Source organism: Oncorhynchus gorbuscha, linkage group LG01 (genome assembly GCF_021184085.1).
Source record: "Oncorhynchus gorbuscha isolate QuinsamMale2020 ecotype Even-year linkage group LG01, OgorEven_v1.0, whole genome shotgun sequence".
Classification (NCBI taxonomy): Eukaryota; Metazoa; Chordata; class Actinopteri; order Salmoniformes; family Salmonidae; genus Oncorhynchus; species Oncorhynchus gorbuscha.
Window position 1 is genome coordinate 87,339,815 of NC_060173.1, and position 26,588 is coordinate 87,366,402.

At 41.2% G+C, this 26,588-nt stretch overlaps 1 protein-coding gene and 1 pseudogene across 1 annotated transcript; one reads left to right on the forward strand and one right to left on the reverse strand.

Annotated features, from left to right (window-relative positions):
- The first annotated feature begins 3,815 nt into the window (after positions 1–3,815).
- Positions 3,816–8,833, forward strand: LOC124048427 (annotated as a pseudogene).
- Positions 8,834–9,631: 798 nt separating this feature from the next.
- On the reverse strand, positions 9,632–15,569 carry LOC124022512 (uncharacterized protein C13orf42). The gene is made up of 3 exons (XM_046337408.1): positions 14,829–15,569; positions 14,534–14,678; positions 9,632–10,662 (listed from the first exon to the last, which is right to left on the reverse strand). The coding sequence occupies exons 1-3, from the start codon at positions 15,240–15,242 to the stop codon at positions 10,412–10,414; spliced, it is 810 nt and encodes a 269-aa protein (XP_046193364.1). The 5' UTR covers positions 15,243–15,569; the 3' UTR covers positions 9,632–10,411.
- Between the last annotated feature and the right edge of the window lie 11,019 nt (positions 15,570–26,588).

Genomic DNA, 26,588 nt, shown 5'->3' on the forward strand with positions numbered 1-26,588 from the left:
ACATCACCACTACGTCACCAGTCCTTAGTAAGTGTAGACATCGTACATTTTAGCCCTCTGCATCCTGCCATATAGTTAAATTAGTAGAGCCCTTCCAAGAAGGCTCAAGGTCATTGGCCACAGATAAAATAACGTCAAATCACGTTATATGTACAGTAGCTTTGATTGGACTGAACATGTAAACATCTCACTTTCAAAATCTTAACTAGCAGTCATCATCAAGAATCAAGTCGACAATCTTCTGACAAATAATGTTTAATCCTTGTCATATGAAGAGAAATAATGAAGATAAATTATAGATAAAACGTATCGGTGCTCATCGACCATTGGCCATAACATAACACAAGTTGGAAATCACAAATTCAACATTGAGTGGTTTGGTGACAGTGGCTAACCACAAGCATGGCAACTGGTAAGTCAAGAATATATACGAGCTCAGACTTGGCTCATTTGTTTCGAACGGTCATCCAAATCGAAATTGTAAATCTTTCTCTTTCTTTGATGATACAATTTGCCCACGAAGGACCACCACACTTACTAAGAAAGTAATACTAAGTGTTTGTTAGTATCCCATGTGCCTCACCCTAATTATTTGTTCTATTTTCACCTCACGTTACTGTTCTGACTCGGTGGTGCAAATGTAGCCTATAACCTGTTTTAAGAGAAATGTCATCATCTAATATTACAAGAGCTTTCATTATCTGCTTATATGCCCCCTTTATTTATCGTACAGTTTTGACTTGGTCTAAAGGGAAAATACTTTAAGTGTAGCCCATGTTCTGCATGCTGACGCTGTACATTTCAAAAGTGCTGAACAGTGATATTGACTACGTCCACCTTAGCACGCTCATGTCTTAATGGAAATTACGGATTGTCTCTTATTCGCTCATCGTTCCTTTATGCCATAGTTTGTACATCTCAATTTTCAGTAGAAACCACATTGGTTTAAGCAAGCCATATCAGCTATGTTTCAAAAAAAGGCAGTAAACGAGGCTGAATGAATTGTTTCGCTGCCAGACTAGGCTCCATTGATAGCCAAGTGTAGTGGTGGTAAGGATTCACTCCATTGCGCTGGAAAGAAAGCTCTGCTGTTGGGCCAGCTTTATGTAGGCCCTAACACGGAATCCAAACTGGCTGATCGCGTGCGCCATTGTGCATAAATGTATTTTGTCCCCCCACACCAAACGCGATCAAGACACGCAGGTTAAAATATCAAAACAAACTCTGAACCAATTATATTAATTGGGGACAGGTCGAAAAGCATTAAACATTTATGGCAATTTAGCTAGCTAGCTTGCATTTGTTCACTTCTATAAACCAATGAGGTGATGGGAGAGGCAGGACTTGCAGCGCGATCTGCGTCAGAAATAGAACTGACTTCTATTTTAGCCCTTGGTAAAGCAGACGCTAGTTGGCACGCGCATGAAGTGTGGGTGCAATAATTGAAGAATTATTTTATTTTGCAACGCGAGCGGTGTAGTCAGCCTGTAACAGTTTGTGGGTACTGCTTGTCATCGTTATAGTGCAATTCATGTATTGTTTGGGGTTGTGTTGTGTAGTGCAGTGGCTTTGCTGGCATGTGTCTAAAAAATATTGGGGGAGTTTTCCTCAGCAAGATTTACTTGCTTAAAATCACCACTGGACCCGTTGTAAACCAAGGTTTCCAGAACACTTCTGCTGCTCTCTTACATGGTTTAACTAAAGGAAAGAAAGCAGAGGTGAAATATAGAATTGAAAGATGAATGAAAAGTCTGGTAAGCAGACTCCACATCGGCCTGACTATAAACATTTTCCCATTAAATATCACGAATCAACATCTTAAAGGGCTCACAATAACCTTCTAAGTGTAATGCTATTCATCATTCCAATTAGTTCATTTCCAGCTGCCAATGAGAAGTGGAAAATTGGAAAGTGATGAGAAATGTCAGTATAAAGTATACCTGTATTAGACACATTATTCAAATAATTTGTAAAAATATTATCAATAAGGGTGTCAGATGAATTGATCAGTCTTGTGGGCTTACAGACGAGGGGATACAAAAAATCTGATGTCAGTGAGTGCTTCTCACATTTAAATACATTTACAGTATGTTGTAATCACCCAATAGAAAACACATTTGATCTTCATGATTAATCAAATCCAAGGCTGATGCAAGGATATCAATGAAACTACCAGAATTTGTGAATTTCCTTGACTACAGATTCAACATTAATGTTATCAGATGTTATTACGTTCCCCAGTTTATGTGTTGTAGTTTGTGTATTTGCATGTGTTTATTTCAGGAAATGGCTCCCTGAAATCCCTCAAGCAGCTGATTAGTCGACTCCATGGCTAATTGGAGAGCTGACCCCGCCCCCTCGTCAAGACTCAGCTGTCTCCAGTTACACATTCATTCTGAAGCTATATAAAAGCCAGTGTTCTGTTCAGGAGAGAGATTTTTTTTTGTTGCTGAGAGGTCATTGCAGAGATTTTGCTGGAGATATATTTGCTATTTGCTAGAGATTTTGCTGGAGGTAGATTTACTAGAGGTTTTGCTTGGAGGTCATTGCAGAGATTTTGCTAGAGGTTGATTTTGATGAGAGTTCATTGCTGGAAAGTTTATGTTTTGTGAGTTTGTTGCTCAGATAGAGCTTATTTGATTTCCTTTGTTTCTTAGTTTGTTTGTGGAATTGTTTAATATTCTGTTTCATTTGTTCCCAGGGGAGAAGGGGAAGGCACCTAGGGAGTGCTTAGGCAAGAGGCCCGCTGGCATACATATACCCGTAGCATATTCGCTGTCTAGGCACACTAGGTAAGACCTGGGTGGACCACCCCCTGTATTTTGGTTAGGGCACCAGGTGGTGCTAAATTAGGTAAGTATTGGTTTCGGCAGGTAAAATAGGAGAGGGGGCTTTGAGATTTACTTTCTTTGCTTTGGTTCCGTCCAGCCCCTTTTCCCCCATATTACCGTGTAAAGGAATAAAGTCCTTGTAAATGGTACCACATTCTGCCTGTTGTCATCCTTACTTGCACCTACAGTCCAGACCTTTTTCACTTCACGGAGAGTTTAGTTGTAGCAGGGTGTTGCGTTCCCTCTTCATAGAGGCGTGCGTAACAGATGTGAGTATTTTTTTCTTACAAAGAATTGAAAATGTTTATGAACATAAATACACTCCAATTCTTGATGTTCTACAGTGGTGAAGAGCATTATAAGGAGACTTGTAACAAAGCATGGTTTGTGAAAGAGCAACAATGGAAAATTCATGACAGAGAAGACAGACAATGAACAAGGTGGTCATGATTTTTAGGAAGACAGCGAACGTTCAAACGAAACTCTGTTTTTCAACCACTCCACAAATTTCTTGTTAACAAACTATAGTTTTGGCAATTCTGTTAGGACATCAACTTTGATGACCATCATTTTTCCAACCATTTTTACAGACTATTTCACTAATAATTCACTATCACAATTCTAGTGTGTCAGAAGTTTACATGCACTAACTTGACTGTGTCTTTAAACAGCTTGGGAAATTCCAGAAATGTGTCATGGCTTTAGAAGCTTCTGATAGGTTAATTGACATCATTTGAGTCAATTGGAGGTGTTCCTGTGGATGTATTTCAAGGCCTACCTTGAAACTCAGTGCCTCTTTCTGCCATGCTGACCCTCAACACTGGGGGCCCACAGGGTTGTGTGCTTAGTCCCCTCCTGTACTCCCTGTTCACCCACAACTGAGAGGTCACACACAACTCCAACACCAAGTTTGCTGACGACACAACGATGGTAGGCCTGATCACCAGTGACGATGAAACAGCCTACAGGGAGGAGGTCAGTGACATGGCAGTGTGGGACCGGGACAGTCAACGTCAGTAAATCTAATTACTTAAAACATGTTTGCACATGGTCTGCGGTTGTGAGGCCGGTTGGACATACTGCCAAATTCTCTAAAATGATATTGGAGGGGGCTTATGGTAGAGAAATGAACATTCAATTATCTGGCAACAGCTCTGGTAGACATTTGTGCAGTCAGCATGCCAATTGCACGCTCCCTCAACTTGAGACATCTGTGGCATTGTGTTATGTGACAAAACTGCACATTTTAGTGGCCTTTTATTGTCCCCAGTAGAAGGTGTACCTGTGTAATGATTATGCAGTTTCTTGATATGCCACACCTGTCAGGTGGATGGATTATTTTGGCAAAGGAGAAATGCCCACTAACCAGGATGTAAACAAATTTGCACAAAATTTGAAATAAGCTTTTTGTGAGTACTGAACATTTCGGAGATCTTTTATTTCAGCTCATGAAACCAACATTTTACATGTTGCGTTTATATTGGTTTTTCAGTATAGATGGAGGCCTATTTCTGTTATTGTAGTATGTGCCTTTAAGATGACGTCATGCAACGTCCCACTGTGGATACAAATGTAACTAGATAAAATGTAGTAGATACTAACTGCATGTGCATTTAACTAAACACTTTAACAAATCATACTGAAATATTTGCCACACACTTCAGTTTGCCTGTATTCGTGCCAAACTACTTTCATAGACTGACAATAAATAAAACATTAGACCCCCCCCCCCAGTTGATATGAGGAAAGTCAGTGGTTGTATTTGATTAACATTTCATTAAAAAGTATAGATTTCAGCCAACAAAGAGAGATGCGCAGCCACAGAGGACAAACATAGCCACACGGTAAGGGTTTAAGAACACAAGTTTTTACAAGTATCGACCTTTGGCGACTTGATGTTGTTGGCAATACAGTCCACATGTTTTGAAATGTTTATTTGAACTTTTATTTAACTAGGCAAGACAGTTAAGAACAAATTCTTATTTACATTGACGGCCTACCCCAGCCAAACCTGGACGATGCTGGGCCAATTGTGCGCCGTCCTATGAGTCTCCCAATCACGGCCGGATGTGATACAGCCTGGATTCAAACCAGGGACTGTAGTGACACCTCTTGCACTGAGATGCAGTGCCTTAGACTGATGCACCACTCTGGTCTTTCTCGCCACATACTCGTCTCCACTCAGTTGGCGTGATCAGCATAGTGGAGTGAGATTTACTTGGCTAATGATAGGTAAGGTTAATGGGTTTAGTACAAGGTGTAAATAATGGGGTTGAAGATCCAAATGTTTTTATTTGAACAGATGGTAGACTACCGTACTTAACTCCAATAGATCCCTTCTACCTTCTGTTGCCCTACTTGATCAAAGTAAAGTGGTAAGGCCCATATGTCAATACATATTTTTTAAATAAAAGTGTGCTTATTGCGTATTTACAGTCGGAAGTTTACATACACCTTAAGCAAATACATTTAAACTCAGTTTTTCACAATTCCTGACTTTAATTCTAGGAAAAATTCCATGTCTTAGGTCAGTTAGGATCACCACTTTATTTTAGGTCAGCATGGCAGAAAGAGGCACTGAGTTTCAAGGTAGGCCTTGAAATACATCCACAGGAACACCTCCAATTGACTCAAATGATGTCAATTAACCTATCAGAAGCTTCTAAAGCCATGACATAAATTTCCTGGAATTTTCCAAGCTGTTTAAAGGCACAGCCAATTTAGTGTATGTAAACTTCTGACCCACTGGAATTATGATACAGTGAATTATTAGTGAAATAATCTGTCTGTAAACAATTGTTGGAAAAATTACTTGTGTCATGCACAAAGCTGATGTCCTAACCGATTTGCCAAAACTATAGTTTGTTCACAAGAAATTTGTGGAGTGGTTGAAAAATGAGTTTTAATGATTCCAAGCTAAGTGTATGTAAACTTCCGACTTCAACTTTATGTTTCCCCTTTTTTGATCTCATCTTAGTCAGTCTTTCTCGCTTTGTGATCTCTCTTGTCATCCCTTTGTGATGTCATACAATGTCTCTTTCTTTCTTTGCTACATCCCCTGTCCTTTTTCTGTCATTTCATTATTTTCTTTGTGACGTTACCTCTGCCCTCTTGTCATTCATTTTTCTTATTTTCTTTGTTATGTCATCTCTGTCCTCTGTGCTTCGATCTCTGTCTGGTTATTGTGATGTCATATCATTCTGTCTCTCTTTGCAAGGTAATTTCTGCCCTTCTTTTTGTGATGTCATCACTGTCTTCCTCTCTTTGTGATACCATTCTGGTGCAGGCAAAGTTCAGTCTGTGTACCAGATGGTGATGGACGAGGACTTCCCAGCATGCACCAGGCTGCTGAGCTGCACGCACTCCCTAGCCTCCCTGCACCACGTGGCTGAGGAAAAAGGTCAGAGGTCACTGTTCAGCCCACACAAACTAATGTTGAAAGTTAATGTGCTCCTCAGAAACAATCAACTGTAGACCCCTAAACCCAATAATTAATTTCTCACTTCTATGTCAGACTGAAGTGCACATTAATAGATTTAATTAGTATATCAGGTAATTCCGAGACTGCAGCAACCTTGAAATTGTTTGAGATTTTCTAAAGATGAGCTGCACATGAACACATTATAAAAGTGTAATGTTGAGGGGTCTCAGGTGTTATACGTGTTCTGTGTACTGCTCTTTCAGAGATGGGCAGTCCGAAGTTTCACCGCTACTGCCAGGAAAGGACCATGGGAAGGGTTAAAGAAGGTACCCATTGATCAATCTATGAGCTGCATAAGCAGGGTTTTTCATGCTCTATAGTACATCCTGAAGCAATCTGATCCTGGCAACCTCCAGGTTGTGCAGGCTTTTGTTCTAGCCCAGGAATAACACACCGGATTAATTGAATCATCAAATCCTTGATTAGTTGAATCAGGAGTTCAGAATTGCTGCTCTCCAGTAGATTTAACAGTGTTACCAGTGTGCTGGTTTTGCTGTGTACCTGCTGTTCTAGGCTGAGAGGACAGTGAAGGCCCTCGGAAAGACTAACATCTCAGTGGGAGAAAGGGTGAAGTCCATGACATACGTCAGAGTCTAGAAGGAGTCAGAGACCCAGGAAGGTGAGTCACGCTCAGGGCCTGGTCTAATACCGCAGACCTGTGCCATGTTCTCACTGGCCTGCAAACATCAAATTAACCAGAGGATGGCACCAAACCCAATTTAGAGATCAGGAGGTTTCCACACCAAACATTGCCTCGAGCCTTACCTGTTACATTTTCTGTTTCACATTAATTTTATATTTAAAGCTCAGACTGTCAACCCTGTTTCCTGTGATATCAATAGGATGGATGTCATTCCATAATGAAGTGTATAAAGGGATGCTGTGGTATTAACCCTCTTATGCCCTCTCTTCATTGTAACACAGAGGACTACCTGCAGTATGCCCGTGGTCTGACATCTGCGGACATCAGTGAAGACCTGAGAAAAGCTCTCCTCAAGCATCTACAGTATGTACATGCACAATCTAAAATGAAAAAGCACAATCTAAAATCAAATGTTCATGTCGCTTCATCGTAAGTGTCACTGAGTCATTTGAAATACACGTTAACCACCCCCAAAAAACTGAAGATGAGTGTGCGGTTTTGGAGACCGAAATCAAATAACTCGTGGCAGTTAGATTTCTCAAGACACATCCCCCACAGTTTGAAGACAATTGCAGGGCCCAGGTCAGCACTTTTGACTGGAAATGTACTGGTGATGAAAGTGACATTGTGCTATTAAGACAGTGATACTTCTGAAGGTAATGCATTAAGCAGCATTATTAGTGTTTAACAGTCTGATGGTCAGTCACCTTTCACCTTCCTCCTGACAGGTTACCTGAGCTCTCAAGCACTAAGAAAGTGGAGCATCATTCAAAGGTATTTTATTCAGCTTCTCTGTGTCGGCTACTTGTGTCATCACACTGTGTAGTTAGGCCTACTGTATATACTGACCTATTGTTTTCCTAGTTTTCTATTTATTTGGGGACATTGTTCCTTTTCTGCATGTATTAGGAACCATTTGACATATAAACTATTGTAGGGTCTGGCTTTTCCACTGATTTCCTCTTGAGATTCACCAGATGGTAGCAGTGTACAGGTAGATTAGTGTGTTCTTATGCCTATTGTTGGTGGATGTGGTTGGTCAGTTTGTGATACTCACGGTATTGCCACGGTAACTTGTAAACGTGTGTCTGTGGTGTGATTGGTGGTTGGTGTTTAGAGTGATGGAAAGCAGGTCTCACTCTATACATCCCATCCTCATTCGGCAGAAGTGAAAGCTGTTTGACAAATCAGTGGAGGCGGGAGAGGACTACACCATATTCAACAGCTCCGATTTCGCCCGCAAAGTGAGGGAGATTAGGTGCAGCCTGCATGAATGGACCCATGAGAGAATTATATATATATATATATATATATATATGGGGGAGGATCCTTGCTGAAGTTCACGTGAGTGCAGTTTAAAGCAATGCAATGCAGAGGCCTTCAAATCCAGACGAAGGTCCAAGTAACATTGTACATTCTGTCTGGAAAGGACTCATGATGATGTGTAATTATGTTTCAGCCGTCTTCACTCAAGGCCGATGAGCAATACTATTGAATACATCTTTTCTCCTCCTCCATCCACCCTAGAAGATGAGTGCGGCACAGAAGATCCTGGCCAAGGTGGACAAAACAGGCATGAAAAGCATGTCTGCCTTCTTCAGCCCCAAGGGCAAAGCAGAAAAACTGAATGTTAGGATGGTGCATCAGAATTTGTATGTGTATGTTGGTGTGCGTGGATACACTGAGTGTACAAAACATTAGGAACACCTGCTCTTCCCATGACATAGACTGACCAGGTGAAAGCTATGATCCCTTATTGATGTCACTTGTTAAATCCACTTCAATCAGTGTAGATAAAGGGGAGGAGACAGGTTAAAGAAGGATTTTTAAGCCTTGTGACCATTGAGCCATGCATTGTCTATGTGTGCCATTCAGAGGGTGAATGTGCAAGACAAACTATTGAAGTGCCTTTCAATGGAGTATGGTAGTAATTGCCAGGCGTACTGGTTTGAGTGTGTCAAGAACTGCAACGCTGCTGGGTTTTTCATGCTCAACAGTTTCCTGTGTGTGTCAAGAATGGTCCACCATCCAAAGAACATCCAGCCAACTTGACACAACTGTGGGAAGCGTTGGAGTCAACATGGGCCAGCATCCCTGTGAAATGCTTTCGACACCTTGTGGGGTTCATGCCCCGACGAATTTAAGCAGTTCTGAGGGAAAAGGGGGGTGTCAACTCAATATTAGGAAGGTGTTCCTAATGTTATTTACACTCAGTGTACCTTGTGTGTGTTTGTTTGCACATTTGTGCTTTTAGTAATAAAGAAAAGAAAATAGTATTTTTGAGGGAAACAGATCTGTAGCAAGGTGATTTGAACTTGCCTTGAGAAACAGGGTTGATTCACACTAGTTGTGAGAATAAAAGGATAAAAAACAAGAACATGAATAGCTATTACTTCAAGGTTTGGGGGAGTATATAAATGATGTTTAAACTGTGCTTCCAGGTAGCCTAGAGGTTAGAGCATTGGGCCAGTAACCGAAAGGTTGCTGGATTGAATCCTCGAGCTGACAGGGTAAAAATATGTTGTTTTGCCCCCTGGTAGGTCGTCATTGTAAATAAGACTTTGTTCTTAACTTACTTGCCTCGCTAAATAAAAAATCCCTTCTGTGCTCTCATATTATTGTGTTGATAACCAGCATCAGTTCAGCCTGTCGTCTCCTGCAATGAAGTACAACCTTTTCAACAACACACACCAAGGGTCAACAAGTCATGGAAAAAGTGCCACGGTGACCCATTTTAATGTACATAAATGATATAGACTTAACAGGATAAATTATATTGTTACAGTACAATGGTAGCCAACTACAGTATAAAACGAAATAAGCAGTGCCATTTGCAGTACCTTGGTTAATGTTTACGAATCATTTCAATGATTCAATCTGAGGCACATGGTGAACATCTTACATTTCATACAGGGACGTTGATCATCGAGTCTAGGGAGACTGATATGCGACAGATAAACCTGGATATAATAAGCAGAGTCTAAATGTGTAATAAAAATACTTGCAAAAGAAAATGGAAAGTTGCATTGTTCAATTAAAATACTTGACTGATTGTGATGTCAGGTGGAGTAGGTGCTCTGTTTAGTCACAGTAACTAAGTAATGAGAGTGTTTGTTGGTAATTACGCTGTCCAAGTTACGCACGGTCCTTTGTGGATCGGGTTACCGTCCCACGGGCCACAGCAGACTGGATAATTTATCAGGCTGGTGGCATAGCGAACAATGTCACATGCTATGCCTGTCCACACCAACAGAATACCATAATCATTGGCTGCCACTTTCTCTCAGTTCTCACTTCCTCTAGGCCTACTTCTCTCTCTCACTTCCTATATTACTATCCATGGTTATTTTGTGGTTTCCCTGCCAATTCCTCACCAGCTGAATGCTTGTATGTCATGGGACCTCCCCAAGTTGACTCCTTGTACTTGTTATGAAACTCCGGACAAGCACGTTCCCACTACTTTTTTTTTAGTTTCGGCTTGAAGCGCAGTGTCTGGAAAGCGCTCTCCACCACTTTGGGCAAGTGGATGGGGTTTCTCTGTAGGTGTCGTCGGCTGCTCGTCGTCCCGTTGTCGCTGTTCTTCTTGGCCGTGCTGCTGCTTTTGCTGGTTGAGGCCGGCTTCTTCAGCTTGGACTCATCTGTGGGACACCGTGGGACCCTCATGACCCAGTTGGAGTGGAGGTCGTGCTCACTGGTGCTGGTGGCCACTGATGAAGAGAGAGATGGGTTCACGTCAGTTCTCAAAATGCCCATCCAAATTGTACATGGGGAGAGAAAAAAACACTAAAGGGTAGTTTGTGATCTATTACGGTTACAATTACTCTGAGACTGCAACAAGCTGTTCACTGTCTCTAGATCAGCACCAGGTAGCTAGGGCTTCACTACACCTAGTGTTGATTTTTCAGTGTTACATTTCTAGTGTTGATTTAGGAGTTAAATTAACTCTAAAAAATCCCCAGTGTTGGTGTCAATAACCATTGTTGACTGTGATTGTGTCAGTTTTACTCTGCGGAGACTAAAACATTCTCATCAAAACCACGCCCATCATTATCTTATTTCCCAGCACACTCTACTGGATCTAGATTTTTTTGGAGGGGATTGTTTTTAATATGTGTGTTTTTGCATGTACATTGATTGATTAATTTTATGCCACACAAAGATACATAACATACATTTTTCTAAACTAATCCAATCAATTAGTTAGATTTATTGCACACGTTAATTAAATAGTAAAGGTAGTCTCTTTCATCAAAGTTCCTAACCTTTAACATCTTTCTGACTGCAGGTTGTGTGTGAATAAACAGTGTAACTTTTGGCTGTCTTAACTTAGGAATTATATATCACTTTGAAAGTCAGTATATTGTGATTTGTAAACCAGTAGGTTCTTAACACCATTGTGTTGGGGTAAAATATTGCCAATAAAGTAAGGAAGGCCTTATGATATATGTAAGATATTGTCATTAACAGTTTTATTTGAATTGTTTTCTTTTGGAAAAGTTTTAACACATTTCTTTTAAAAACAGCCCATAATTTTTTTTACATCATGTCATACACATAAAAGTGCAACAAAGCATAAAACACAGCATTTGAAAGTTACATTTAAATTTGTTAAAAAGTACATGTTAAAATCAATGAAAACAACCATGAATAAAAGTACTAAAAAGCCATTTAAAATATGTACTAATGATCTAACAAAGGTAAAACATTTTTAAGACATAAAAAACATGTTAAAAATTCACTGTTAAAAGGCTGTCTTCGGTCCATTGTACAGGAGTGGGGTGAGTCCTTATCAAACTCGCCTCATCCTGCTCCTCTGAATAAATTTCCGTCCCGTCCTTCGGGGGCCAGAGGAGATCCCTCCCCTAGGCACCGCAGCGCTGTCAGTCCGTGGCCGCCGGGACCTAGGGTGTTGTGGGGGACCCATTGCCCCCTTCCTTCTGTACCACCCCAGGGCTTCCGTGGCTACCATGGCCACTGCCTGGGGGTGGTCTCTACACTTTTCCCTACCAGCAGGTTGCAGGAGGACCACAGTGCTTCCTTCAAGCACGTGAGGGTGGGCCAGAACTTGGTGAAGGCCTTCGATGGAATAGGCCTTCGTCCCACCCCATACAGCACGAGCTGAGGTTTTAGGTCCTCCCCTGCTGGCAGACACGGGGTGATCAGGGGGCCTGCTTCCATCCACAGGTCCCTGGCAGCTCTGCACTCCCAGAGCATGTGCCTCACCGACTCTTCTTGGCCGCAGCCTGGTCGGGGGCACGCAGATGTCGTTGCCATGCCCCGTGAGTGCATAATGGCTCTGTTACATTTGCCTACAGCAAAAACTCACTTTATGAAGTCCACAGGAACAGATTTTAAGGAATTCAACAACCATGTCTCTGTCACTAACAAATACAGTCATGGGTGGTAACTCTACAAGTCACTCAAAAAGGCAAGGCACACTGGGAAATTATATTTACTTTTCTGCTATTTTGCACACCAATATCTTGCACCTGTACATGACCATCTGATCATTTATCACTCCAGTGTTAATCTGCAAAATTGTAATTATTCGCCTACCTCCTCATGCCTGTTGCACACATTGTATATAGACTCCCCTTTTTTTCTACTGTGTTATTGACTTGTTAATTGTTTACTCCATGTGTAACTCTGTGTTGTCTGTTCACACTGCTATGCTTTATCTTGGCCAGGTCGCAGTTGCAAATGAGAACTTGTTCTCAACTAGCCTACCTGGTTAAATAAAGGTGAAATAAAAATAAATAAATATTGGGGCTCTGTTTTTTGTATGTTGTGCCGACATCGATAAAGTTTGAGCATAAAGTTACTGTTCCCTTCCCCCATGTCAAACACTTGATTTCAGGAGGCGGGATTATTAAGGGGACAAGGTGGCATCACCTAACTCTCATTTTAATACACCAATGGTAACATGATATTCTCATACCTAATTTAGATAAGTACCGTCTTGTAACCAACATAGGAGACTGCGTGTTTGCAGAGGGGCGTGGTTTATCAAGCAAGATAGCTACTCTACTGGTGACCAAATTTGACTGCAGGGTGTCAGCAAATATAATTAAAAGTTTACACAATTAATCTATGGCAAATATTCTTATATGTTTCCACTTTCATATGTATCTGGTGTTAGCTATTTACTAGAGAACGTAGTTCAAAATGCTGACACGTTTGTCATGTTAAAATCTGTCAGCGCTGCTGTGAACCGCAAAAGAGATGTCAAACAAGAGGTGTAAAATTGTAATCGTTGATGCAATTTCAATGTTGTTTAAATTGCTTTGTGTATCACAAAATTTGCATGAGATTATGTAACTGCTCACTGGATTCAAATTTCTTGACATAGTCCTTCCAAAGAGTTGTCAGTCAAGGTGAGCTCCTGAATATAACCTCCTGTTCACTCAGCTTGTCTTTTCAAAGTTCCTGGTAGTTAGTCATGAGAGAAAGTAGACTCTTTTTTTTCTGTAATTTTGAGCATTTCTATCCCCCCAAAATATTCTGGGGGATATTTTAGAACTAGGTTTCCATCCAATTAGCGACAGATTTTCACGCAAATATTTAAAAAATCTACATTAAAACAATTTGCGAATTTTTTTTCTTCCCACCAGAGATGTGTTTCCATCTAATTAACTTGTTGCAGATAAAAGGTGCACATAAAAGTACACGGTTAAATTCACAAATAAACACAAGTAAAAAAATGTCATTGCATTTTCCACTTTACTCAGGTCATCTCACCCAAAAGAATGTCATTGCATTTTCCACTTTACTCAGGTCATCTCACCCCAAAGAATTGCGTTTTATAGTGAGTGTGCCCACTCTGGTCTTTGCACGCGCACTCTAGCCTACATGATGAAATTATTATGGACAAAAGAGCGAGATTATTTTTATTTGTCAAATGGCAGCCAAGCATTGGTGATCATGTCACCAGAATAAGACCCTCAATATTTATTAGAAAGGAGCATCAAGCTCATCACCGTGCACTTTCACCACCCTGTGAAGTTCATCATAACTTGTTCCATCTGTGGTCTAATAAACTGCATGCTTTCCCAACCAGTCCTAGTTGGAGGACCACACAATATCTCATTGCATGACTTCAAATTTACTTCGATGTGATGGTTATTACAGTATATCAATATTTGCACATAAAATCGTTTTTCACTGACATTTCTCACGTAAATCATTTTACCGACGCAAGAAGATCCGCCTTGTCTAGCGTATTTTGTTTTGTTGACATTTGGAAAGTTTACAGAAATAATTTATGTTTCCATCAGGCCTGTCATGACATTTTTTTATCCAACATGTACTTTACTCACGTAAAAAGGTTGGATGGTTAGTCAAAAGGCTATTTTACGTGGAAATCAGAATGATCTTCAACACACAAAAGTCTGGACCCATGTAGACACTGGCCCAGTTTTAAATTTAACATTGTCAATGTTGATTTAAAACTGGAGAATTTGCTGTGTATCTCCAGATCAGCACCAGGTATCTGTCCACTGTCTCTATATCAGCACCAGGTAGCTGTCCACTGTCTTCACTCTTTAGGCAACTTGATCGTACTTCAAAAAGACAACTCACCAATGAAGTCAACGTCAGCGTGCCCATCGTCTACATGGGGCTTGGGCGTGTGCTCAGGGTCACAGCTTGCGATGACAGCATCAAAGAAGTCCAGAGTGTCCTCCTCATTGGGGATTGGAGGGGCAGACGGTTTGGTCCTCATGATCTTTAAAAAAAATACAAAATAAGAGAGAACATGATTGTCTATTGATTTCTTAAGTAGAAGGCATTCAGTGGTTCAACAATTTAATTTAGGACACAAAGATAATTATGAGGGGAGGTCATAGCCATTAAGTGATTCACAAAGCCTTTCTACCTGTGCGTTCTTGGAGTTGGGTGGGGGAGGCGCAGGCTTCTTCTTGGGGGAGATTGTGGCCTTCATCTCGTTGCTTTTGAAGTTGTTGACGCTCCTCGTGTACTGCCGTCTCAACGCCACTAGCTCTTCCAGATACTCCAGGCAGTTCTGATTTTGGGAGTAGAGCCATATCCGGTCCTCCTGCCTCTGATAATAATACAAGGCGGTGGTGGACTCCACATTCACAGAACTTTTGCTCCGCTTCAGTGTGGAGTTGACAGATGACTGATTCCTCTGGCCCACCATCAGCATGGAGGTGCTCCGCACCAACTTGACGGTGCACGCGCTGTGGTAGTCCTGCTCGGACCGCGGACTGCCATCACCAGCCCTGTGCCCATTGTTGGGACGGAGTGCGTTGTTGATCTTCCTAAACATCCCCCCTGTGCGTGGAGTTATAAAACATATAATGTTAGTTCAATCCAGGTGCCCATAACCGTTTCCAAGTAGTATTCCTCAGAAATCAATTAGAAAACAAGCACATGGCGCGTAAAAGAAAAACGTTGGTCTTGTTCATGGGGATGAAACTGCCCGTGAGTATCGTTGGCAGAGAAGATAACTTCAGACTCCTCTCACTTAAAAAAAAACGTTCCCGGCCATCACTGTGGTGTTATGGGGGGTTGTGCTATGGCAACGGGCCTCGAAATTCAACCCACTCCTGTGTCATTACTATTGAACAGCAGTCCCGTGTCAAATGTCTTTATGGGCACCTCAAGCTCCCATTGTCACCAAAACGCACGTGCTGTAGTCCCGCTGCCCAGTGGATTATACACAGAAAATCGTCCAGTGTTGCATATTTCAGTGTAACATTTCTAGTGTTGATTCAGGAGTTAAATGAAGGCTCTAAGAGTAAAATTAACACCCAAATGGTGTAAAATAACCCCAGTGTTGAGTGTAAGAGTGTGATTATATACCTTTTGTCTCTGTGGAGACTAAAACCTCATCAAAACCATGCCGTTCATTATCAGATTTAACCAGCATGTTCTTTTTTAAGGATTGTTTTTAATATCTGTGTTTTTGCATACACATTGATTGCTTTTTAAATTTTATGCTACACAAAGATATAGCACATACATTTTTCTAAACTAATCCAATCAGTTAGTTAGATTCATTGCACACATTACTGAAATGGTTGTTCCAGTTTAAATGGTTTAGGTGTCACGCCCTGATCTGTTTCACCTGTCCTTGTGATTGTCTCCACCCCCTCCAGGTGCTGGATATTTTCCCCAGTGGATTTATCCCTGTGTTTCCTGTATCTCTGTGCCAGTGTGTCTTGTATGTTCAAGTCAACCAGTGTGGTTTTTCCTGTGCTCCTGCTTTTTCTATTCTCTTTTTGCTGGTCCTCCTGGTTTTGACCCGTGCCTATTTCTGGACTCTGTTACCCACCTGCCTGACCATTCTGCCTGCCACTCTGTACCTCCTAGACTCTGAACTAGTTTTGAACTTTTGCCTGTCCACGACCAATCTCTTGCCAACAGTTTTGGATTATAATAAATATCAAAGAATTAGGTCCTCTTATATATTAGTCTCCTCACAATATTCCTAACCCTAACAGTCATTCTAAATGCAGGTTGTGGGTGAATAGAAATTCCAACTGTCAGATGGCTGGATGACTGGCTGGATTACAATAGGACTTACATATCACTTTACAAGCCAGCCAAGTGTCATTGCAGATATGCTGTGGCTTGTAAACAATGAGGGTCCTAACACCAGCTGTGTTAGGGTAGCACTTTGCCATCAAAGTAAGGCGTTATATATTTCATTTATTGTTCTAAAGAGTTTTAAAGTTTTACATTTGAGAGTTTTAAATTTTAAAGAACACAAACAGTCAAAATCATGTCTTTCATGAAGTTGGATGATATTTGGATGAAACCAAATCAAAGTATGCAGAGGAGCGTGGTTTACATAGCTAGATAGATACTGTACTGGTGCCAGAATTTGACTGTTGGGTGTCAGCAAATATAATTGAAAGTTCACACTACTCATCTATGGAAAAGGCACTCACCATGCCTTCAGAAAGTATTCACACCCCATTAAGTTTTCCACATTTTATTGGGTTACAGCCTGAATTTGCATTGGATTAAATTGTGATTTTGTGTCACTGATCTACACACAATACCCCATAATGTCAAAGTGGAATTTGGTTTGAAGGAAATTTATGTGGCAAAGAAGTTAACATTTTGTCCTGAATACAAAGTGTTATGTCTGGAGCAAATCCAACACAACACATCACTGAGTACCACTCTTCATATTTTCAAGCATGGTGGGGGCTGTATCATGTTATGGGTATGCTTGTTACTGGCAAGGACTAGAGAGGGTTTTTTTTGGGATAAAAAGAAACGGAATATAGCTATAAGCACAGGCGAAATCCTAGAGGAAAACCTGGTTCAATCTGCTTTCCAACAGACACTTGGAGACTAATTCAACTTTCAGCAGGACAATAACCTAAAACACAAGGCCAAATCTACACTGTTGCTTACCAAGATGACATTGAATGTTCTTGAGTGGCCTAGTTACAGTGTTGACTTAATTCAGCGTGAAAATCTATGGCAAAACTTGAAAATGGCTGTTAAGCAATGATACACAATCAACTTGACAGAGCTTGAAGAATTTTAGAAAGAATAACGGGCAAATATTGTACAATCCAGGTGTGCAAAACTCTCAGAGACTTACCCAAAACGACTCAGCACTGTAATCATCATTAAAGGTGCTTCTACAAAGTATTGACTCGGGGTTGAGAATACTTACAGTGTCACATTCTGACCTTAGTTCCTTTGTTTTTGTCTATGGTTTACTATGGTCAGGGCGTGAGTTGGGGTGGGCAGTCTATGTTTGTTTTTCTATGTTGGGTTTTGAGTTCGGCCTAGTATGGTTCTCAATCAGAGGCAGCTGTCAATTGTTGTCCCTGATTGAGAATCATACTTAGGTAGCCTGGGTTTCACTTTTGGTTTGTGGGTGTTTGTTTTCCATGTGAGTGTTTGGTCCACACGGTACTGTGTTGGTTTGTGGGTGTTTGTTTTCCATGTGAGTGTTTGGTCCACACGGTACTGTTTCGGTTTTCCTTCGTTCACTTTATTGTTTTGTATTTCAGTGTTCAGTTCGTTTCATTAAATATTATATCACGAACACTTACCACGCTGCGCTTTGGTCCGATCCTTCTTCCACCTCTGAATGCCGTTACATACAGTTGAAGTCGGAAGGTTACATACACCTTATCCAAATACATTTAAACTCAGTTTTTCACAATTTCTGACATTTTATCCCAGTAAAAATTCCCTGTCTTAGGTCAGTTGGCATCACCACTTTATTTTAAGAATGTGAAATGTCAGAATAATAGTAGAGAGAATGATTTATTTCAGTTTTATTTCTTTAATTCCTAGTGGGTCAGAAGTTTACATACACTAAATTAGTATTTGGTAGAATTGCTTTTAAATTGTTCAACTTGGGTCCAACATTTTGGGTAGCCTTCCACAAGCTTCCCACAATAAGTTGGGGAATTTTCCTCCTAACAGTGCCGGTGTAACTCAGTCAAGTTTGTAGGCCTTCTTGATCGCACATGCTTTTTCAGTTCTGTACAAACATTTCTATAGGATTGATGTCAGGGCTTTGTGATGGCCACTCCAATATCTTGACTTTGTTGTCCTTAAGCCATTTTTCACACAACTTTGGAAGTATGCTTGGCGTCATTGCCCATTTGGAAGACCAATTTTTTACTTCCTTTAACTTTGTGACTGATGTCTTGAGATGTTGGTTCAATATATCCAGATAATTGTCCTCCTCATGATGCCATCTATTTGTAAAGTGCACTAGTCCCTCTTGCAGCAGCAAAGCACCCCCACAACATGATGCTGCCACCCTCGTGCTTCACGGTTGAGATGGTGTTCTTCGGCTTGCAAGCTTCCCCCTTTAAACCTCCAAACATAACGATGGTCATTATGGCCAAACAGTTCTATTTTTGTTTCATCAGAACAGAGGACATTTCTCCAAAATGTATGATCTTTGTCCCAATGTGCAGTTGCAAAACGTAGTCTGGCTTTTTTATGGTGGTTTTGGAGCAGTGGATTCTTCCTTGCTGATGGTCCTTTAAGGTTATGTTGATATCGTACTTGTTTTGCTGTGAATAAAGATACTTTTGTACCTGTTTCCTCCAGTATCTTCACAAGGTCCTTTTCTGTTGTTCTGGGATTGGTTTGCACTTTTTGCACCAAAGTACGGTCATCTCAGGAGACAGAATGTATCTCCTTCCTGTGCGGTATGACAGCTACGTGGTCTATGGTGTTTGTACTTGTGTACTTTTGTTTGTACAGATGAATGTGGTACCTTCAGGCATTTGGAAATTGCTCTCAAGGATGAACCAGACTTGTGGAGGTCTACAATTTTTTGTTCTGAGGTCTTGGCTGATTTCTTTTGACTTTCCCATGACGCAAAGAGGCACTGAGTTTGAAGGTAGGACTTGAAATACATCCACAGGTACTCCTCCAATTGACTCAAATGATGTTAATTAGCCTATCAGAAGCTTCTAAAGCCATGACATCATTTTCTGGAATTTTCCAAGCTGTTTAAAGGCACAGTCAACTTAGTGTATGTAAACTTCTGACTCACTGGAATTGTGATACAGTGAATTTTAAGTTAAATAATCTGTCTGTACACAATTGTTGGAAAAATTACTTGTGTCATAAACAAAGTAGCCGAATTGCCAAAACTATAGTTTGCTAACAAGAAATTTGTGGAGTGCTTGAAAAACGAGTTAATTATTCCAACGTAAGTGTATGTAAACTTCAGAATTCAACTGTATGGATATTTTTATTTGTTTTATTTTTTTAAATTCAGGCTGGAACACAGCCTTTCTAATCGACCTGGCCTGGTATCCTGGAAGGATATTGACCCCATCCTGTCAGTAGAGGATGCCTGGTTGCTCTTTAGAAATGCTTTCCTTGCCATCTTAAATAAGCATGGACCATTCAAAAAATGTAGAACTAAAAACAGATATAGCCCTTGGCTCACCCCAGACTTGACTGCCCTTGACCAGCACAAAAACATCCTGTGGCGTTCTGCATTAGCATCGAATAGCCCCCTTGATATGCAACTTTTCAGGGAAGTCAGGAACCATTATACTCAGTCACTAAGGAAAGCAAAGGCTAGCTTCTTCAAACAGAAATTTGCATCCAGTAGCACTAATTCCAAAAAGGTTTGGGGCACTGTAGAGTCTATGGAGAATAAGAGTACCCCCTCCCAGCTGCCCACTGCTCTGAGGCGAGGAAACACTGTCACCACTGGTAAATCTACGATAATCGATAATCTCAATAAGCATTTTTCTATGGCTGGCCATGCTTTCCACCTGGTTACCCCTAACCCCGGCCAAAAGCAACTTGCCCAAGCCCCCCCCCGCTTCTCCTTCACCCAAATCCAGACCTCTTCTGAAAGAGCTGCAAAATCTGTATCCCTACAAATCAGCTGGGCGAGACAATCTGGACCCTATCTTTCCAAAATGATCAGCCTAAAGTCTTGCAACCCCTATTACTAGCCAGAACATAACATTGTAGGATTTTTAATGAATTTATTTGCAAATTATGGTGGAAAATAAGTATTTGGTCAATAACAAAAGTTTATCTCAATACTCAATACTTGTTATATACCCGTTGTTGGCAATGACAGAGGTCAAATGTTTTCTGTAAGTCTTCACAAGGTTTTCACACATTGTTGCTGGTATTTTGGCCCATTCCTCCATGCAGTTTTCCTCTAGAGCAGTGATGTTTTGGGGCTGTTGCTGGGCAACACAAACTTTCAACTCCCTCCAAAGATTTTCTATGGGGTTGAGATCTGGAGACTGGCTTGGCCACTCCAGGACCTTGAAATGCTTCTTACGAGGCCACTCCTTCGTTGCCCGGGCGGTGTGTTTGGGATTATTGTCATGTCATGCTGAAAGACCCAGCCACGTTTCAGCTTCAATGCCCTTGCTGATGGAAGGAGGTTTTCACTCAAAATCTCACGATACATGACCCCATTCATTCTTTCCTTTACACGGATCAGTCGTCCTAGTCCCTTCGCAGAAAAACAGCCCCAAAGCATGATGTTTCCACCCCCATGCTTCACAGTAGGTATGGTGTTCTTTGGATGCAACTCAGTATTCTTTGTCCTCCAAACATGACGAGTTGAGTTTTTACCAAAAAGTTATATTTTGGTTTCATCTGACCATATGACATTCTCCCAATCTTCTTCTGGATCATCCAAATGCTCTCTAGCAAACTTCAGACGGGCCTGGACATGTACTGGCTTAAGCAGGGGGACATGTCTGGCACTGCAGGATTTGAATCCCTGGCGGTGTAGTGTGTTACTGATGGTAGGCTTTGTTACTTTGGTCCCAGCTCTCTGCAAGTCATTCACTAGGTCCCCCCGTGTGGTTCTGGGATTTTTGCTCACCGTTCTTGTGATCATTTTGACCCCATGGGGTGAGATCTTGCGTGGAGCCCCAGATCGAGGGAGATTATCAGTGGTCTTGTATGTCTTCCATTTCCTAATAATTGCTCCCACAGTTGATTTCTTCAAACCAAGCTACTTACCTATTGCAGATTCAGTTTCCCAGCCTGGTGCAGGTCTACAATTTTGTTTCTGGTGTCCTTTGACAGCTCTTTGGTCTTGGCCGTAGTGGAGTTTGGAATGTGACTGTTTGCGGTTGTGGACAGGTGTCCTTTATACTGATAACAAGTTCAAACAGGTGCCATTAATACAGGTAATGAGTGGAGTACAGAGGAGCCTCTTAAAGAAGAAGTTACAGGTCTGTGAGAGCCAGAAATCTTGCTTGTTTGTAGGTGACCAAATACTTATTTTCCACATTTTTCTCATTTTGTCTGTCATAGTTGAAGTGTACCTATGATGAAAATTACAGGCCTCTCTTATCTTTTTAAGTGGTAGAACTTGCACAATTGGTGGCTGACTAAATACTTTTTTTGCCCCACTGTATATCCATCCTGCCCTGCATTTCTAAAATCTTTGAAAGCCAAGTTAGCAAACAGATCACCGACCATTTTGAATCCCACCGTACCTTCTCCACTATGCCATCTGGTTTCCGAGCTGGTCATGGGTGCACCTCAGAGCCACGCTCAAGGTCCTAAACGATATAATAACCGCCATCTATAAAAGACAGTACTGTGCAGCCGTCTTCATCGACCTGGCCAAGGCTTTCGACCTGGCCAAGGCTTGACTGCCTTGCCTGGTTCACCGCCTACTTCTCAGATATAGTTCAGTGTGTCAAATCGGAGAGCATGTTGTCTGGACCTCTGGCAGTGTCTATGGGGGTTTCACAGGCTTCAATTCTCAGGCCGATTCTTTTCTCTGTATGTATCAATGATGTCGCTCTTGCTGCTGATGATTCTCTGGTCCACCTCTACGCAGACAACACCATTCTGTATACATCTGGCCCTTCTTTGGACACTGTTAACAAACCTCCAAATGAGCTTCAATGCCATACAACACTCCTTCCATGGCCTCTAACTGCTTTTAAATGCTAGTAAAATGAAATACATGCTCTTCAACCGATCGCTGCCCGCACCTGCCCACCCGACTAGCATCCCTACTCTGGATGGTTCTTATTTAAAATATGTGGACAACTACAAATACCTAGATTTCTGGTTAGACTCTATACTATCCTTCTAGACTCACATTAAGCATTTCCAATCCAAAATTAAATCTATAATCGGCTTCCTATTTCGCCACAAAGCTTCCTTCACTCATGCTGCCAAACATACCCTCGTAAAGCTGACTATCCTACCGATCCTTGATCCTTTGCCTCCAACACTCTCTCAGCAAACTGGATCTAGTCTATCACAGTGCCATCCGTTTTGTCACCAAAGCCCCATATACTACCCACCATTGCGACCTGTATGCTCTCATTTGCTGGCCCTCACTACATATTCATCGCCAAACCCACTGGCTCCAGGTCATCTATAAGTATTTTCTAGGTATCTCAGCTCACTGGTCACCATAGCAACACCCACCCGTAGCACGAGCTCCAGCAGGTATATTTCACTGGTCATCCCCAAAGCCAACACTTCTTTTGGCCGCCTTTCCTTCCAGTTCTCTGGTGCCAATGACTTGTGCAAAAATCAATAAAGCGGGAGTCTTATATCTCACTCCCTAACTTTAAGCATCAGCTGTTTACCTATCACTGTACCTACACACAGCCCGTCTGTAAATAGCACACCCAACTACATCATCCCTATATTGTTATTTATCCTCTTGCTCTCTTTGTACCCCAGTATCTCTACTTGCACATCATCATCTGCACATCTATCACTCCAGTGTTAATGCTAAATTGTAATTATTTCACCTCTATGGTCTATTTATTGCCTTACCTCACTAATCTTCTCCATTTGCACACACTGTACATAGATTTTTCTGTTGTGTTTTTAACTGTACGTTTATTTATGTGTAACTCTGTGTTGTTTTTTGTCACACTGCTTTGCTGGCCTACCTGGTTAAATAAAGGTACAATAAAATATGTTGAATAAGTCAAGGGGTAGGAATATTTTCTGAAAGCACTGTATTTGTTTCCCCTTTCATCTGTGTCTGGTGTTAGCTAGTTACAGGCTAGCTAGGTTTTCAGCCATGGAAGAAATAGGGAGAAAGGGTCATTTAAAACTCTGAAGCAGTTGTTATGTCAACACATCCTACAGTGCTGCTGTGAACCGCAGTACAAAAGACAAGCCAAATGGGAGATGTTTAACCTTTCTAGGGCAGGCGTTCCACTAGCAGAACCCCTTGAAAACATTCCGTTGAAAAGGCAGCGCGCAAAAAATATCATTTAGAAATATGTAACTTTCACACATTAACAAGTCCAATACAGCAAATGAAAGATAAACTTCTAGTTAATCTACCCATCGTGTCTGATTTCAAAAACGCTTTACAGTGAAAGCACAACATATGTTAGGTCAGAGCCAAGTCAAATAAACACAGCCATTTTTCCAGTCAAAGATAGGAGTCACAAAAAGCAGAAATATAGATTCAATTAATCACTAACCATTGATGATCTTCATCAGATGACACTCATAGGAGATCATGTTACAAAATACATGTATGTTTTGTTCGATAATGTGTATATTTATTTCCAAAAATCTCAGTTTACATTGGGGCGTTACGTGCAGTAATGTTTTGATTCCAAAACATCCGGTAATTTTACAGAAATACTCATAATAAACATTGATAAAAGATACAAGTGTTATTCACAGAATTAAAGATAGACTTCTCCTTAATGCAACCGCTGTGCCAGATTTCACATTTTTTTTTACGGAGAAATCATAATCTGAGTACGGCGCTCAGAGCCCAATCCAGCCAAAGAAAATCTGCCATTTTGGAGTCAACAGAAGTCAGAAATAACATTATAAATATTCACTTACCTTTGATGATCTTCATCAGAAGGCACTCCCAGGAATCCCAGGTCAAACATAAATTACTGATTTGTTCCATAAAGTTCCATAAAGTCCATAATTTATCTCCAAATAGCCACTTGTTGTTAGCGTGTTCAGCCCAGTAATCCATCTTCATGAGGCGTGAGCACTATGTCCAGACAAAAACTCGAAAAGTTCCGTTACAGGTCATAGAAACAAGTCAAACGATGTATGGAATCAATCTTTAGGATCTTTTTAAACATAAATCATCAATAAGGTTCCAACAGGAGAATTCCACTGTCTGAAGAAAAGCACTGGAACGAGAGCTAACTCTGTCGGAACCACGCATCACAAGCCTGAGACACTCTACCAGACCCATGACTCATTCAGCTCCCACTCCCCCTCCTTTATAGCAGAAGCCTGAAATAAGTTTCCAAAGATGGTTGACATCTAGTGGAAGCCTTAGGAAGTGCAACTTGACCCCATAGACACTGTGTATATGATAGGCTATGCTTTGAAAAACTACAAACCTCAGATTTCCCACTTCCTGGTTGGATTTTTCTCAGGTTTTCCGCTGCCATATGGGTTCTGTTATACTCACATACATCATTCAAACAGTTTTAGAAACTTCAGCGTGTTTTCTATCCAATACTATTAATAACATGCATATATTAGCATCTGGGACAGAGTAGGAGGCAGTTCACTCTGGGCACGCTATTCATCCAAAAGTGAAAATGCTGCCCCCTATCCCAAAAAGGATTTTTTAAAACAATTGACAACATTAATGCATTTGCAATGTTGTTTGAGTTGCTCCAAATAGATGAATTTACTACAACACTGAATCCAAGTTTCTTGACACAGGCGTTTCAAAGAGCTGTCAGTCAAGGCAAACTCATTAATATAAGCTCACTGAAAACAGCATGTTTTTTCAAACTTCCATGTAGATTTTTCAAAGACCTTGAGCATTTCTATCCCCCTAAAATATAATGGGTCACATTTCATTCACTCAAAAGGCTATTTTCCATGGGAATCAGAATGCCTGTTCGGGACCTTTAATGATAACATTTGCCTCCAGTAGGAAAACGCTTGGTGATGTCCATAGGATTGAAAATGAACGAATGTCACTAACAAATACAGTCGTGGGTGGCAACTACAATTCAGTCGAAAAGCAAGTCACTCTGGTAAATAAAGCTTTACAATAAGCAGTGTGTGAATTTAACACTGTTCCAGTGTCTGTACAGGTCCACACTTTCAGTGTTAATTTAATAAATTACGGATTACACTATGCATAATATCTGTCTAAATATCCCCTCCAAATACATAATTAAGGTGACTGTGGTGTCATGTTTCAGGCCCTGTGAACACCATTGTTGCGCTGGTTCTCTGCTGGCCAACAGACGCAAGGCGAAGATCTGCAATCTGCATTGACTCATCTATTGACTAAGGAGCCCTAGACTGGAGAGTGAACATAAGAAAACGACCCCCCTCCCACCTCTACTCTGCAAATCTTTTCATGACCGCAATAGAACTATACAGTATATAGATTGTAGACTGAGGGATCCCCCAACACATTAATTGATTCTCTTATCAGATAGGCTCAACCCTCCATGGGCACCTATGGTTACACAATGTGTCAGAGTGGACCTGACTATGCAGGGTCTGGTTTCTAGCATAACACTGAGCTGCCCAAAGTCTTGGGTTTCAAACAGGAAATGATGAGTTGTGGTTGCATGACCACAGGCTGGAGCGTGAGGTCACACTTCCCTTTCTGTCACCTGTAAACAGACCAGACGCTTGGGCAGGGCCACACACACACGTACACGTACACGCACACGCACACACACACACACACGCGCACACACACACACACACACACACACACACACACACACACACACACACACACACACACACACACACACACACACACACACACACACACACACACACACACACACACACACACACACACACACACACACACACACACACACACACACACACACACACACACACACACACACACACACACACACACACACACACACACACACACACACACTTTCTGTCAGTTTGTTGAGACATAAGGTGAAAGGGAGAGTCCAATTTATATTTGTTTGGCTTAGTGTGAAGTTTCTTTCTCCTTAAATCAATCTTTCCTTCCTCTTTTAAACCCCTCACCTGTGCTTTCCTTCCTCTTTTAAAACCCGTGCTTTTTTCAGTGGAAAACAAAACTGTATTGTTTCATGTTCAGGACATTGACAGATGCTATGATGGAGGATATGGAAGACAGCCCTCTCACTTCCTCTTGGTCTTGTATAAAGCTTAAAGCAATGGTACC

Bases quoted from the DNA above. Each gene is read 5' to 3' on its own strand.
- LOC124022512 (XM_046337408.1), bottom strand. From the start codon at position 15,242: ATGTTTAGGAAGATCAACAACGCACTCCGTCCCAACAATGGGCACAGG. The intron at 14,679-14,828 runs GTAGAAAGGCTT...TTTTTTTTAAAG, and splicing joins CCAACTCCAAGAACGCACAG to ATCATGAGGACCAAACCGTC. The intron at 10,663-14,533 runs GTGAGTTGTCTT...TCTCTTCATCAG, and splicing joins CGCTGACGTTGACTTCATTG to TGGCCACCAGCACCAGTGAG.